Below are 16,734 nucleotides of genomic sequence, written 5' to 3' on the forward strand. Positions count from 1 at the left end.
TCATGAAACGGACAGTTCCGGAATGCACCGTGTCCTGCCAGAGCTGCCACCCCGACTTGTGCCAACCGGAAGCCTGCTGCCCTGAAAGTACGACCACCTTCTGAAAACCACCGTGTTGTGCCCCCAGCGGCCCTACTGTCGGCACGAGAACATCGTGTGTGGGACCCCAGCATGTCTCAAACAGCGGCCACCCTCGTGGGCAAGCCGCTTCTGAAACAAAACACCAGCGAACAGAACTTAATGGCTTAAAGGAGAACCACGGGCTTCTCGTGTGGCTGCGCCGCGGTCAGGACGACTGGAGCCCTGGGACCCCCGGGGCCCCCGGGTGTCATCACCACCTCTACTCAGGGCCGTAGTTCCAGTTGGAAAAAGGGGGCTTGGGGAGGCGCCCCGCAAAGGCCCCCCCGGCCTTGCACATCCTATGTTTTACGCCGTCAGACCAAGTCTCGGGTCCAAAGACCAAATCCCAAATTTAGGGCCCAGTCCCAACTGCGGACACACCCGTCCGTGGAGACAAAGAAGCAACCCAGAGGTCTCTGTCCCAACAAAAAGCTACAGTTGCCCGTCTACATCTCCATGGCAGTAGCATCTCTGGGGCACAGCCAGATCGCTGCTTCTCGTATGATTGTTAATAAACTATGCTGATAACAGTTCCCCTATTACTCAGCTGCCCCGCTGCAGGCCAGCCAGGAATTACACCTGGCACTCGAGACACGCGTCCTCATTGACCCTTGGGACAACCCTGCTTGGGAAGTAGCACTGTCCCCATTTTGAGACAAGGACCCACACAACCTGACCTTATCTTACCTGGGGGCTAAGGACCGCTCAACCCTGAACTAAAAAAGAAAAAAAAAAATCCCCCATGGATGTACTTCCTTCTGCTGCACTTTAACAAGACCGACACAGGTGCCTAGCCAAAAAAAAAAAAAAAGCAAAGCGCAGCCCATCTGAGGCTTCAGGGACGCCCGCTGGTGGCAGTCAGAGGTCATCACCAGAAGAAGCTGCATCAGCGTTTCTCATCACACGCTCGGAAACTACTACCAAACAATAAGTAATGACCCAAAGGGGGAAAAAAACTTAAGAAGCGTGTTCGTTCCTTTGGAGAATACAGGCCGTTTCCAAATGAGAAAGATGCCTCCACCTTAAAGTAGAAAACAACAGCAACAGTGATAACAGGAAATACTGAAGTAGCCAAGCCAGAGAGCAGCGCAGGCCACAGCAGGGATGACAAAGCAGGGGGTGGAGGAGTATCTGCTTCGGGGTCAAGTCCAAACCTCCCGCCTGCCGCCGGCTCAGCTTCTGCACTGCCGAGACCCCTCACTTCACCCAGCCTGCCCCACGCTCCCCAGCCCGGTGCCAGAGGCAGAGACCGGATGCAGACCCAGGCCCCCTCCCAAGTTCCACGACCTTGCACTTCAGGGTAAAATTCCCACTCGTTATCACGAACAGCTGCTAGCCTGCTGGTGGCTCTCTCTGACGTACCATCTCCATTTCCTTTTACTGGAACACATGCCCTGGAGTTACACGACACACCAAACTTTTCATACGCAGGGCACAGTGTTGTCATGTCTCCGCCACATGCTCCAGCGTAGGCGCTAAGATAGTGAGGCCACAAGGGCCCAGAACTGGACTGCAGCTCCTTCCCTTGCCAGCTGTGTGATGACAAGAAGCCACTCAACCTCTCTGGGCTTCAGCCGTCCCCTGGGCCTTCCCTAAAGGGCTGTGTGAACAGTGACCGACTTGGTCCCTGGAGAGCTAGAAGGGGCCTGGCCCAGGGTCAGCATCAGATGGGAAAGCTGTGACTTGTGACGCCTGCACCCCACCTGCTGAGGGCTCACCATGGCCCGAGGGTCACGTCTCATCTCATTTAATCCCGCCAGCGCCACGTGCGTGTCGTCCCCCGAGCACCCCACACGCCAGCACTCGGCTGTCTCACGGGCGCTGCACTGTTACCCCATTTTACGGCCTTCGAAGCGCGGAGCGGGGTTTACAACTCCAGTCTACCCAGTTGTAAAGCCGGTGCTTAACCTCTTTCTTACGTGCTCCTCGGAGAAAAAAGTGAAAAGCCTTCTTAGCGGGACTCTTCTGCAAGTGAAGTCAAACCCAGAGTCCTATTTCCTGAAAAGCTGTAAATTCCAACAGTGTGGAGAAGGTGAACAGCAGCTGCACCCTCCTCCAGAAAACCGCCTCTGCCCCCAAAGCCCTCCCGTGTCTGCGGCAAGGGCCTTGGAGGGCGAGCCAACACACACCCCGCAAAGGGGCCTCCTCAAGCCCTCCGTGCGTGACCAGGGTGTGCCCGGGACGCTGCCCCGCGGGCAGGGCCCCCCACGTGCTCAGGCCCCGAGCCGGGCTCGCTGGCGGACCGGATAGCAGCCACGTTCAGGCAGCAGCTCGCGCAAGTGGAGCAGAAACGGCGGCAAGCCCGCGATTCGGTCCTGAAAAGACAAAGGCGTTGGAGGAAAAACTTGCTAAATCACAGGGCTAATCATCATAGCCAGCAGCTCTAATGAGGCATCATGGGATTTCCAAAGTTATTATCAGAGTCATCGCCTTGAAAAAATTCAAAGTTGATTGAAATCAATTGTACAGTTCCGACAGCAGGTGTTTTAAGAGGCTAACGTATCAGAGCCAACTCCTTGGACTGGCAGGAAGGCGGCGCGGTCACCGTCAACCTCTACCAGGAGGGACGAACAGCATACGCCCCGAAGAGGGACCAGCGACAGTGCAAAGGCTCCAGCCCCTCAGGTGCAGGGCAGGGCGTGGCAGGAGTGTCCTGGGGTCACTGATGCAGCCAACACAGTTCTCTTCAAATCAACCCCTTTGCTCTGCTCGGGAGTTTAGATGCACTTTCTCATCTTTGATCTGATTTCATCACAATAACCCGGTGGGGTAGTTTTTACAACTACTACACCCACTTTACAGAGAGGAAACAGAGCTCAAGGAAGCAGAATGACTTGCTCGAGGCCACACAGCCGGAGGCAAAGAGCTGGGATAGGAACCCTGGTGTCCTGACTGTCCGGCCTCTGCTCTTCCAGCTATGCTTTGTCAGACCCTAGAGGCAGGGGGCCAGCTAGAGGCCAGGCAAGGACTGAAACAGAGGGCACCCTCTCCGGGGTCCCAAGCCGTCTGACCTTGGGAAGCTGCCCTTCTCTCACCTGCCCCGCCTGACCCAAGCCGTGAGATGATCACGACAATCAAATTAAAAGACGCGATGGAACAGACCCACCGAAGAATACCAGTGCTGCACAGAGCAGGGTGCTGGGTGTGCAAGGTCTCTGCTTCCCCACAGGTGCAAATGTCACCTCCTGAGAGCAATCCCATGCACCTCATCACAGCACATCACCCCGTCTGCTGCTGGCTGAGCCCCCGAGCTAAACCTCTCCTGCAGAGAACTCACGGGAGGGGTAACGGTGGGTACGCCAGCCTCCCGAACTACATGTGAAACTTTCTGCAAGCAGAGACCAAGCGACACCACCTCGCAAGGGTAAAGCCTTATAACATGCAATGCTGCGATTACTAACAATAGCACATCACCCACCGTCACCCCCGCATCCTCCGCCAGGCAGGAGCCCATCATTAAACGTTTGTGGAATTAAACTGCGTTGGTCTCAAGAGATGTCCGGAACACAATGTCAACGGTCAAAAGCAAGTTTAGGCATAGCGTGCTTAGTAGCGTATCCACTAAGCACGTTTATCCATGTTACAGACGCCGCGTGCGCACAGAGCACATCCTACGATCACACCTCAGAGCCAGCGCTGCTCTCGTCCATGCGTAGGACGGGGCAGAAGAGGGGTCACGCTTTATGACTCTCACATCTGCGCTGCGAATTTTCCCCCAACGAGCAGGTGTTGCTTTCACAATAAAAACTTTGTTAAAAGTTGAATTCTTCCTTAGCTCCTAATGTTACAGAAATAATAACAAGAATCACCGCCTTCCTCAGCAAGGTTTTACTTTAGCAGGGGCATGGTAATTATTTGTCTTACTTCAACAAATTCTTCCTCTCATTTTAGTAACATAATCCTGGACAAACTGTCAACCGATGTCATATACACTGCATAGACTTCACGCGTATTTACCGGCACAAATCAATACACAGTTGACCCCTGAACAACGTGGGTTTCAACTGCGCGGGTCCACTTCTATGCGGGTCCACTTACACACAGATTTTTTCAGCAGTGCATACTGCAGTCCTATGTGATCCACGGGTGGTTGAATCCACGGATACGGAGGCCCTGCCTTATATGTAGGACCAACTATATACACAGCGTCTGTGCAGAAGGTCGCCACCTCTGACCCCCGCATTGCTCAAGGGTCAACTGTAATTACTATTTGTTATCATACACTCTATAAACAGTAAAAAAAAAAAAAAAACCAAAGTCAACAATAAAAATATAACCTATACACGCAAATATGTTATATACACACACACATTTTTTTCCCTTAAACCAACCGCGCAGAGATGCCCACCGAGTCATCTTCTAGAGGGTTCCAGAAGTGTCCCCCCACTAACTTCTCAGCCTTAAGAAGCTCTGGTGAAGGCAGGAGGGGGAGGGTCCGCACAAGTCCCTGCCCTCACAGCCTGTTATGTGCCGGTCACCCAGGGTCCAGCAGCCTCCTCTCCTCTCCCACGTCACACGCGGGTGTCACCATCCCTGCAAGAGCCTCCTACGCAGGTGACAGGCATCAGGGAGCTCACATGGCCGGGCCAAGCTGGGAGTGGGTTCAGGCCTCCTTCACGCTTCCCCCTTCTAATCTCCCCTCAGCACCAGAGCCCTGAAAGCCCCCGGCCATTTCCCAGCCCTGGCACAAAACCCAGGCCCTTCACCTGGCATTCGGTGCTTTCCTGGCTCCGGCCCCAGCCTGCCTTCTCTGCTGTCTGTCTGTCTGTCTCTCTCCCATGGTTCAACTGCCAGAAACTCGCCAGCACGTGCAGGTTTCCTCAGGCCATCAGCCGTCAGCTGGGCCACCGGCTCCTCCTGTCCACGACCCCAGGCGCCCTTGGGGACCCCCCTCCCCCAGGAAGCTGTCTTCCATCCCCAAGGGCCACAAGGCGTGGTTTTCGCAGAACTTTTCTGGAATTTCCTTGACACGTGGTTACCTACACCTCACTCTCCTGTGAGGTTTCCGAGACCAGGGAGCTTCCAGTCTTATTCATCTCTGCCTGCTCGTTCCAAACATATGATTTTAAGACTCTGTTCACTGCAGGCCTAAAAAGGATGGCTCCCAGGGACTCCAGTTGGGCCCCGCTGCTCACCACCACCGATCGCACACCTATCTTCTCACGGTCACCTGCTCGTTCACCCCATAAGCATCCAGCCCGACAGGGCACTGCTCTCGGATCCCAGGGGGCGGGGCAGAGCAGCGTGGCCCCTGCTCCTCAGGGAGCTTACGGTCCAGCAGAGACGTCGGACGTTCAGGAAAAGATGAGGACGGATGACGGTCAGCAGGCTCCAGGACAGGAAGATGCTTGCGGTACCCGAGGCCCTGCTGGGTAACAGCCAAGGAGCCGCACTGCTGGGGGCCGAGCAGGGGGGCAGGGTCAGCCCCCGCAGAGAGCAGCGGGGAAACCACTGGAAGGTCTCAAGCAAGGGAGCGCCGTGATCCTGTTCAAGTTTTAAGACACTTACTCTGGTGGAGGATGAGCCAGAGGGGGCATGAGGAAACGCAGTACACTGTTCACAGGAGCCTGAAGGTGGAAACCAGCCCAGTGCCCACCAGCTGGTGAACGGATGCAAAACGCCGTCTCCCATACAATGGACTATTACTCAGACATAAGAAAGAATCGAGTACTGACACGCGCTACAACTTGGAAGAACCCTGAAACATTACGCTCAGTGAAAGAAGCGCGTCATATAAGACCACACGTTATATAACTCCATTCACATAAAAGTCCAGAATGAGTAACTCTATAGCGATAAAAAGTAGATTTATAAAGACAGAGAGTAGCTTAGCGGTTGCTTAGGGCCTGGGAGTGGGGTGTGCAGCGGGGATGACACCCAAAGGGTTTCTTTCTGAGATGATGAAAATGTTCTAAAATCGATGGTGGTGATCGGCTGCAAATATCTGTGAACGTACAAAACAATACTTAACTGTAAACTTTAAATGGGTGAATTATGTGATATGTGAATTATATTTCAATAAAGCTTTTTTTTTTTAAGTGGATGCAGTGTGGAGGCTACTGTAATCTTCCAGCTAAGAGATGATGCGGGAGGGACCAGAGGGGTGGACAGATGGAGGGGAAGAGGGGCCCCAGGAATATGGCTCAGATCAAAGTGTGGGTCTGGGAGACTCTGGCTGTGGGAGGGGGAGTCGGGGGTCAAGGCCAAGCAGGTGGCAGCAGGCAAAGCCAGGACTAGGCCCCTGCTGTCTCAACCCCATGCTCTTTTCCAGAACATGAAAGGCGGAGCTTGGAGAGACAGCATTAGTTTTCTCTTTCACATGTAATGGTGTTAGTTTAAGAATGCGATCTTGAACTCTAGGTCAGGAAGATTAAAATTTGGCCTCCTGGATGAGAGCAGACTCGGGGGCAGAGCTTGGACAATGGCGCATCCTTTTACTGAAGGACTGAAAACAACTGGGGAGCTTTCACAATAAACCCACCCTGCAATTTTGTTTGGTGGACGCTTCCACTGTAGAATCAATCCCTCTGGTGTCCAAGGTACAACAGCTAGTGAATCACTGTGAAGATGTGATTCAGCGCCTGGGCGAATGCCACACACGTGATACCTTTCAAGAAGACATTTTTATTGCTGCACTTGAGGACATCCCCTTGGAATCCGGAGTCCATCAAGTCGACGGATGGAGCGGCACACAAGGCCCCAAGTTCACTGGGGCGGAGGCCGGTGCTCTCTCTGCCACGCCAGCTCGGACTGCAGTTGAGACAGGAGGCTCCTCTCACGCTCTGTGGGGAAGCTGGACTTGCGTGAAGTTCAGGTCTGAAGATGCCTGCTTCCCGTGGCATCTACATGTTGTGCCGAGAACTCCAAAGAGGGAGGAAAAAAACACAAACCCTCCAGGATTTATGACGGGTCTGTTATTTACACGGATGTGCTTGTTGCTTGACAATTTAGATGAAAATGTTACTGCCTCTCTGCATGTGCTGCAAATTCACGGCATAAAACCACTGGAGCAACTAATGAAGTCTTCACACATCATATCTTGTTAAAGACACGGACGGGGTCCATCTTCCACCGGAATCACAACCCAGTGGTGAGGGGCCGCCACACCTGGGAATGCAGCCTGGCCAAAGTGGGCTGGCCCACAACTCAGATCCGACCACCTGCCCCACAGCTCTCTTCATTATTTTTTCTTTAAGGAAAAAATATGAACTCTGTTTTCAAATAGCACGGTCCTATGGAAGCTGGTTTCTTGTTTATCCCCTAGTCCACCAATGGTGGGAGAAACGCTGGACACTTACACAGACTTTGTATCTCTCTACTTCTGACCAACAAACAACCCATCTTCTTCTAGGAGTCCTTGATAAACATCTTTAAGCACCTGTCCATGTTTCTAGAAGTAACTAAGTAAAGTCCAGTGCCAAGGGCATGAATGGGAAATTGGTGGCTAGGCACCAAAAGGTATCACTCGCCGCTACTGTACCTCTAACAAATGTGGATAATGGGGTCATCTGTCCGTTTTACTATCAAGCTCATCCTCCTCGTGTACACCTTTAATTGAAACGTAACCTTTCTACCCCATATTCCAAGCGGGAGCAGGACAAAAAAACCACATCTCCCGAGAGGAAGATGGTGTGAGCTCTTCCCCAAGCACATCACTAAAGGGACACTACCTTTACTCTTCTGTTGCGTTAAAAGCAAACTCTGAAACACTGGCTTTTTAATCCCTGATCCGGCATTTCCGCTCCTCCTGGGCAGGCGCTGGGGTGACTAAGCAGAGCCTGCTTCTCCTCTTCGAAGCCCTGGGTGCAGCCCCAATCACCGCCAAGGGCTCATGCATCGACCTTTCCCCAGCCAAGCTGCCAATCTCCACCAAACTCTCCCAAGGAGAGAAAGACAGTAAATGTTACGTCTGCCCAACTCATTTCGTAGGTGACCTCTGAAGGATTTCACCGCGGAGCGTGGGAGAGACAAGGCAGCTTTATTAACATGCTACACCACAGCCCCAGGCCCTCCCTCCCTCTTTTATGAGCCCTTGCTATATAAAATGCCACAAAGGAAAAAGGAAAAACACCACACTTACAGTTACAAACACAAGTTCCAACGGCCAGGACAAACGCCGGATACTTACCGGATGTTATTTTTAGTCGTTTAAAAGAGAAATATTTTTAAAAGGCCAGAAAACAAAAGTTTCTGTTTTTTTTCTTTCTTTCTTTTTAAACACACACTCACACACACACAAAAAGATGGAGGTACGTGCCGTTCACAAGCATCCTTCTCCGAGTTCAATTTTAAAGGGAAAGGCAGCCTGGAGTAGGACAGTTCCTTCGCCGGGCGGCACCGCAACCTTCAAACATGATTTTCAAATGTTTCTCTCTGCCTCGTCTAAATTCAAGCATGACAGATAATAAATCGCCGCTCATTTACTATCATCATAAAAATTTAAACAGCCTTGAAATAGTTGGCTACAATACAGAAATGATCAAACCTAAGCTCCGAAAAGCCACTCCAAACAGTAAAACTACTGCCATGCAGAAGCACACATAAAGAGACATTGTTGCGATAAAAGCTGCCGGATTATTGGATTTTCTCTCTCTCTCTTTTAAATCTTCTACTCCGAGCATAAGAGTCAACAACTTGCCGTTTTACCCAGTGGAAAAAAGGCTTAGTAACCCTCGGCTATCACACTGTACCAGATTTGGTGGTGGATTTTTTTTTTTTAAAGAAAGTATTTGATTTGATTCCATACCGTGATTAAACATCTTTGTGCTCAGCGGAGAAGGGTCTTCCAACCCCTCCCCCTCCAAAAATGGCATCAAAGCAATCAAAATGGTAATGCCGGGCCTGGGTCCCCTCCCCCCGCGAACTCCCCGACTTCGCCGGGGCCGCGCGCCGCCCCCCCACCCTCCGGCGGGAATGGAAGCTTCCACTCCTGAGCGGGGGCGCGGGCCGGGCGGGCGGGCGCGCGCGGCCGGGGAGGGGGGCCGCGGCACCGCCAGAAAGGGGTTAATGCATTCGTCCCAACCCTCCCGTCCGGCCGGGCGCCCCCGACCAGGCGCGGACCCGCGGGAACAGCCATCTTTCTTTCCGCAACCCCCGGCCCCCTCCTCTCCCGCACGCCCCCTCCCACCACTTTTCAACTTTAAAGACTCGAAATGAACACTCGGCCTCCGAGTTCTCCCCCGCCAGTCTCGTCCACGTCTCTCCCCGCACCGCCAATCCCTCCGGGGAGGGGGCTTCTGCACGGGCCGCCCCCGCCGGGAGTTGAGGGAGGAAGAAGGGGGCCAGCTCAGCGGCCGGTGGGGGGGCGGGGGCCAGCGCGGGCCAAGTTTGATGCTGACGGCGGCGGCCGGCATTCCGAAGGAAGCGCGATCGATGGCCCGGGGGCGCGGCGGGGCGGGGGCGGGCGCGCGGGGCGGGCGGAGGAAGGGGAGGGGGCAGCGGGGAGGGCGCCGGCGCCCCCGCCCCCGCCAGCCTCGGAGCCCCGAGAGCGCCATTGGCTGTGCCGCTCAAAGTTCTCGGCTCGGGGCGGCTCGGGGAAGGGGCGGGAGTGCGTGTGCCGGCAGGGAGCGCAGGGGGAGGGGCGGAGGAGGAGGGGAGCGAGCGGCGGGGAGGGAGGGGGCGGGGGCGCGCGGCCGGCCGCGCTCCGGCGGCGGCATCTGTTCGTGGTGCTGAAACCCGTACCGCTGAGCTCAGCGCAACTAAGTCACAATGGACAACTTTTCCTCGCCGAGGGGCCGGGAGGGGTTGGCGGCCGTGCCCCCCATCGCAATGAGCTTCTTGCGTGTCCCAGTCTACACCTGATGCCCGGAGACCAAAGTTGGGGCAGAACTGGGGGGGTCCTGGGGGCGCCTTTCTTTTGTTCCCCGGGAGCTGGCGTCAGGTTCCAAGAATAAAAGTGATGCTGGAGAAGTGGAGGGGAGGGGGGCCCGGAGGAACGATTCTTTAAATAAGATTTGCAACGGAACCCAGAAATCGCTTCCAAGTAGTTTGGTGTCCAGGCCCGAATTACCGCCCCCTCTCCCCCCACCCTCACAACAGCGTGAGGCGGGGGACACTGAGCCGGGAGAATTTCCACATTCCAAAAACATGTCCACCAACTCAAAATGGACGCCGGGCTGCTCGCCGCCTTTTAAGTGCAGCTTCTCTCTTTCGGCCACCGCGGGAGCCGCGCTCTCCCCCCTCGGCCTCCAAGAATCCGGCTCTTTCTTTCCAGAAAAGGGGGTGCGGGTAACTTTGAGGGCTGGAGAGACTCCTTTGGGAGTCTGAGCGCGCGGCGCCGAGGCCGGCACTTTTCAGGGTGCTGCCAAAGTGCCCGGCGACCCCTCCTCCCCACCCCGGGCGGGAGGCGGGGGGCAGGCTCCAGCTCGCTTACTTGTTTGTCGCTGAGCGCGGCGATCCGCGGCTGCCTCTCGTGGAGCTGTTTCTTGAGGTCGCCGTTCTGCGGAAACACGGAGGAGCGGGCTCAGGCCGGCCGCCCCGGGCGTCAAGTGCGCCCGGAGCCCCGCGGGCCGCAGCCCCCGGCCCGGGCCGCCAGCCGCGCGCCCCAAGTTCCCCCGGCCGCGTCCCGCACGCGCGGCGGCCGGGCAGTGCCGCACGGGGCCGCTTACCTGTGGCTGCCGCCGCATCTGGGCAGCTCGCGGGGCGGGGCGGGGGCCGTGGCCACCCGGCGGCGCGGCCCGAGCCGTGCAAGTTTGCAGGCCGGGGTACGTGTGCGAGTGAGTGTGAGTGTGTGCCGGGGGAGGGGGGAGGAACAAAGAGCCAAGTAAACACGGCGAGTCCGTGTCGAGCAAAGCTCATAAATATTCAAGTCGCGTCCTAATCTCCCCAACACACACACGCGCACGCCGCAATACCGCTCGGGCTCCGGCCGCCACGCCGCTGCTCGCCCGAGCAACAATCGCCAAAACTACTTTTGCAAACTGTGCAGGATTGCACCGGGGGATGGGGGCCGGAGGGGGTCGGCGCACACACTCTCACACGCACCCCGGGCAGGCGCACCAAGGGGTCCCCTCCCGGGACCCCTGTCCTGCAGACCCTGCTCGAGAAAGAGAAGACTCCAGGCTCGGGTCCCAAGGGCCCTCGACCCCCAAACTGTGCAGGATTGTACGAAAGGAGGGAGCAGAGGGGAAGCCCAAAGGGGGGTCCGTTCATGTACATACTCCCCCCGCCCCTGGGGCAGGCTCAAGGAGGGGCCCCTCCGAGCCCCTCCAGCCCTGAAGACCCTGCGACGGGGAAGAGGACGCGGGTCTCCGGCGCCTGGAGCCCCGACCCCAGGCCCGCAGCCCCCGACCGCCTACCTGGTGGCGCGCGAGTTCCACGGCGAGCGCCTCGGGCCGGCTCTGCAGCTCCATCCCGGCAACTTGGGCAGCACTTTGCGCTCACTTTGGCCCCAGCTCCGGGGAAGTTGCGCGGCTCCGCGGGGGCTGGAGCGGACGGGGGCCGACCGGGTCTCCGAGGAGGGGGGGACACGAGCCCCCTCCCCCACGGCCAAAAGGGAGGCGGGTTCTGGCGAGGGGGAAGAAAGGCGGCCGGGCGCCGCGGCGCCGAGCCCGCGGCCGCCCCAACTCCTCAGGCTGCCCGGCAAGTTGCGCCGGGTCCCCAGGCTGCCGGCGCGGCCCGGCGCATGGCCCCCCGGCGCCGGGAGCCCCGCGCAGCCTCGCGCGCGCCCGCCCCGCCGCCGCTGCCGCCGCCGCCGCCGCCCGCGAGAGCCGCCAGCCAGCAGGGACTATATTTCCTGCGGAGCGCGCGCCTGGATCTCGCTGGGCCTCGGCAAAGTTGTGCCTCGGCACGATGCTAATTCGGCAGTGCCCGGATGGAGCGGGCCGGGGCGGCGGGGGGCGGTGCCGGAGCCCGCCGCCCGCCCCGCCCCCGCCCCGCCCGCGCGTGCGCACTGCCGCCCCGCCGCGGCCCGGCGCCTGGAGCGCAGAACAAAAGTGGCGGCGCGGAGGGGCGCAAACTCCCGAGCCCGCGGCTTGGGGCGCCAGCCCCCGGACCGCTCGCGCCGGCCGCTCCTCCTCTTTTCTGCCCCCGCCCCCAGCCAAACCCGAGGAAAACCTTGGACGCCCAGCTTGAGGCCGGGGTTGGAGATACTTTCCGGTGGGAGGGGAAATGTCCACTTTTCCATTTCTGTTCTCCTCTGGCTCTCGCTGATCCCTCTTTCCCGCTGCTGCCTCTTTCTCTCTCTCCGTCCGCCTCCCTCCCCTACTGCCTCCAGTGCACTGGCGCTGCGACTTGGGAGATTAAATTACTCATGTCGCCAGATTCCGCCACCGCCTGATGGCCACCGTGTTATTTAAACAGTATGAAAATTGATCTCTTGACTGTTCCTTTAATGATTTTTTTTTACACTCACAATTAAACTCTCAACAGATGTCATTGGACTTTTTAAGACTTGTTAAAAATCGTAAACGTGCCCGGTCAATGTGACATTAAACAATTATAACTACAGCTGCCGAGATCGCATTTCAAAACTCCCAGTCCCGCAGCCAGGAGGTTAATGTCTCCGAGTCGATAAGCATCGTGGAGTTACCATCTTTACCAATTAACGTCGGAAAGCTTTGTGCCGTATCGGTAGCATCCTGGTATGTTTGAGAGATGCTGGGGAGAAATGGTGCAACCGTATTACTCAAAGTAAACGTTAAACGTTTACACCGATAAATCATTATAGCTTCGTATTCCTCTGCAGCACAAAAAATACCCAGGCACAGGCAGTTAACAAATGGCCCCTTTCAGCATGTGCCAACGAGCCGCCCCTTGCTTCTACTGTCAGCAGAAGTTGTTGGAATTTTTTTCAGGTCGGGACCCCAGTGTTGTTCTGACCTCCTATTCAGGACATTTGCCACAAGTGACTTGCTGTGTTTCTTGGGCCCCCCCGAACACCAGGGTCTTCTCCCCACCCCCAGCACCTAGCCTTTGGGAAACACTCAGTGAGGAATCACTGATTACTTTGTGAGCTTTGTTAAAAACTCAAAAAACTAATGCGTGTGCTAAGTGCTGTCATCGGTTTCGTCTAGCGCCAGCTGGGGAGAAGCAGGGCTCACCAAATGCAAAACAAAAAGTCTGACTCTGGCTCCTTCCACTCCAGGTTCAGCCCAACTTGGATGGTGTCCCCTCTACTTAGCACTTGAGCTGGCCTGGACGCCAGCCAGGGAAAGTGGACTGCGCAGGGACCAGTGTTCCCAGGGCCAGAGGGAGAGTGCATGCGAGAGGGTTCCTATTGTAATCTCTGTAAATGTCACTGGCTTTTTAGTAAAATTTCATAATCATTTCATTGACCATGTATGTAATTAAATCAACAGAGAGGATATTCAAGCTGTCCATGACCTACACAGCCTCAGGCAGACGCGGACTGGGGGGATGGTGCTGTTGGCAAGTTTCCGTCAATGATCCTCTTCTCTGTTGTTTTCAGTTACCTAATTCCTGAGCAAGTGACAAAGGCCTAGGGCTGGGTGCTCTCTGACAGTGAGGGAACTGGTTATGTGGAGAAAAAAGAAAACAAAAACAAAACCTACAAGGAGTCCTGTGCTGCTGCTTCAGACACACTTTTCCCTGAAAGCGTCCTGCACGCCGGGACACCCTCCCTTGGCCCATGCTGTCCATCTGGAATGCCCTTTCTCTCAGAACCCGCTTTTTAAAATCCTCTTCATCCCCCAAGAGTCACTTCAAATGCCACCTTTTCTGGGAACTTCTAATTTCTACACATCAATTCTTCACTCCTCCCTCTGAAGACTCGCCGTGAAGAGCTTACTTAGCAAGGGGGACATTCCGCCCCAGAGTAAAGGTAACTGCTTCCCCGCTGGAGCCTGAGCCGACTCTGGGTCTGGCTTGTGGGCAGAGCATAGTATACGAGTGTTGACGGAAGGCACAGGGCCCTGGAGTCAAGTAGGTGTTTACCTGATGGATAAGTGAGCGAGGGGATGAATGAATGAAGGCTGAAAGGAAGGTAGGTTCCATTTTTGGAAAGGTGAGCTGTTAATCATGGCCATAGACATGAGCCGTGTCTGCAATTCATCCCAGCGTCCACATTTCTCTTACTTGCATTGTGGTCAGGTGGACGGGGGCCTGGACTAGAGCCTGGATATCTGGGTTCGAGACTTGGGTCCACCTCTTGACAAGTTACTGAACATCTCCTAGCCTCCATTTCTTCGGATGTAAAATGGGAATTATCCACCCAACCACAGTTACCCCCAGACCCACTCGGTGCCTCCCGGCCCCAGACCTTGGCTGCTTGCTCAGTGGAGAGCCCCAATCACAGTCTCTGCCCACCCCCAGCTTAACTGGCCTCGAAGTGAGGGCCGGAGCACAGCCTCGGCCACGCTCCTGCCACAGGGGGAGCTGCAGTGGCTCCAGCACCGTGTCCAACCCTGTGGACCCTTGGGGGCCCTGCTGCTCCCGCCTGTTCTGGCTTCTGTGTGAAGCTCTGCACCTTGGGGTGGACCGACCAACGGGCTGAAAAACACAACTCAGAAGTCCAGGGGAGCGAGTTACTTCATCAAATGAACTTGGACCAACTAGAAACAGGATTCAGGAAGGAGCCAGCAAATCAACATCGCTCCGTCCCTAGCTGGTTAGAATGCTCTGGGGCCCAGTGGGCCCACCAGGAGGCCTGTTAAACGTCCCACAGAACCCAGCGAACAGCTGTCATTCGTGGGAAGTGGCGGACAGCCCAATAATCCGTCCCCGTGGTTTTTCTCTCCTTCTCTTTCCCTTACTCCTGCTGCCCTGGGATTGCACCTCAGAAACAGACTTTAAGCGCGATTTGCCCTGTGCTTTGGAAGGACCCGACTCAGAAGGGGAATAGCTGTAGCTCTCATAACGCAGCGCTCTGGGGAGGGTTAATGAGAGCCCATCTACAAAAGCCCTTAGTCCACCGGAAAGAACCGAACATCTTCGTGAATATTCTCAGAATAAAGAATGAGTCTTCAGTTTCTTCCCCCTGGGAAAGATTCCTAAAAGGCCAAGGTGCATGTTGAAAAAGGACTTCACAAGCAGCTCAGGGAGGCAGGTGCAGATTCCTGGGGCTACCACAGACTCGGCACAGAGGAAGTGAGGGTCTGGGGGGGCTTGAGTGTCTGAACAGGCATGTGAGTGAGTTCTCAGGGAGGGTACAGATTTGACTTCCATGAGTGTTACTGTTGTAGGCACCATTTATTGAGAGCCTTTCCTCTGCCCGCTCTAGAAGGCGTCCTGTATTTCATTGGATCCTATGAAGGTGAGTCCAGCTATGCCCACTTTACAGATAAGCACACTGAGGCTCAAAGTGGTTCAGTAACTTCCCTGAGCTGCAGATGGGGTATCCCCACACGTCAGGTGCCTAGGACTGTCCCGTTTATGCCTATTGTCCTGGGTAATATTTAACAGTGCCCCCTTCTACTCTCAGATGTGTCCCTGCTTGGGTGATGAATTACAGGGTCAGCCAGCTGTAGGGATGGAGACAGGAGTCACCCTCCAGTTTTTGTGACTCCAGGGACGGCTGTCTTCCCAATGCTCCACTTCATCTTACCCTGGCACAGTTCCCCTTGGTCCAGAGCAGTGGCTAGAGGTCAGGGATGGTGCTGTCTAGAGCCTGGGACGCTGGTGCAGAAGACTCAGGCCTCACTCGCGTCGAGCCATAGAGCCAACAGCAGCATGACAGACTGTCACTCTGCTTCCTGCAAAGTGCGTGGCCAGACCCTGTCCAGTCACTTGCCTACCAGCTCAGAGGCTGCGCGATATCGTACCTGGGAGACACCTGCCGGACACTGGCAGGCTCGGACCTGTGCCCCAGCGGCCCCGGTGCATCTCCTTGGAGGTTGCTGGGCAACTCCACTCAACACATGCCAGTGTGAGCTCAGCAGCCCCACAGGGCATCGGCCCCACCCATCAGTTCCTGGAGGCATCCTCTCCCCTCTCCAGCCCCATATCACACACACTTCTGCTCGTTAGTTAAGATGAAGTTGTACTGGATCAGGGCGGGCCCTAAGTCCAATGTGACTGGTGTCCTTATAAGTAGGGGAGCAGAGAGAGACACACAGGGAGAAGGCCCTGTGACGACAGAGACAGAGGTTGGCGTCTGTAAGCCGAGGAACGCCGAGGACTGTCGGAACCACAGGAAGCTGGAGGAGACTTGGGAAGGATTCTCCTCCAAAAGGAACCAGCCCTGCTGACGCCTTGATCTAGGACTTCTGGCCTCCAGACCGTGAACAAAAACATTTCTGTGGTTTTAAGCGCCCCCTCCCCAGTCGGTGGTACCTTGTTACAGTGGCCCCTGGAATCCCACACACAGTTTAGTTCCAACGAGCAGGCACAGGCTCTACCCCAGGTCCCACTGCCCCGCGGCTCTCTGGCCTCTTGGGCGGCTTGTGGGACCCTCGCTCCTGCGTCTCCTCATTAGAAGACGGCGCGAGGTCTAGCAAGCACCCAGCACGGGGCCAGGTACGTTCTGATACACACTGACCAAAATTTCTCAGATTTTAATAGTCACCTGAAGCGTGTACCAAACATTCCTGACCTCTCCAGCGGGTCACCTCATTCCTCAATAATCAAACCTCGGTATTTCCACAGCCAGATGCACTTCTACTCACCAGAAGTGCAATGAGAGCAGCGAAGAGCCTCCTGTCAGCTCAGGGCAGGGTT

General features: G+C 55.9%; 1 protein-coding gene across 3 annotated transcripts in view; it reads right to left on the reverse strand.

Moving 5' to 3' along the window:
* The window catches only part of PHF21B (PHD finger protein 21B), a 96,057-nt gene extending 84,294 nt beyond the window's left edge, over positions 1-11,763 (reverse strand). For 2 of the 3 annotated variants that reach the window (XM_067698357.1, XM_067698354.1), the window contains exons 1-2: positions 11,418-11,763; positions 10,493-10,558 (exon numbers count right to left, since the gene is read on the reverse strand). In XM_067698357.1, the coding sequence (XP_067554458.1) occupies positions 10,493-10,558; positions 11,418-11,471 (120 nt within the window). In that variant the 5' untranslated portion in view covers positions 11,472-11,763. Of the gene's footprint in view, positions 1-10,492; positions 10,559-10,727; positions 11,395-11,417 lie in introns of those variants that run through there. The other variant, XM_067698356.1, reaches the window with a different exon arrangement.
* Between the last annotated feature and the right edge of the window lie 4,971 nt (positions 11,764-16,734).

Source organism: Pseudorca crassidens, chromosome 11 (assembly GCF_039906515.1).
Source record: "Pseudorca crassidens isolate mPseCra1 chromosome 11, mPseCra1.hap1, whole genome shotgun sequence".
NCBI lineage: Eukaryota > Metazoa > Chordata > Mammalia > Artiodactyla > Delphinidae > Pseudorca > Pseudorca crassidens.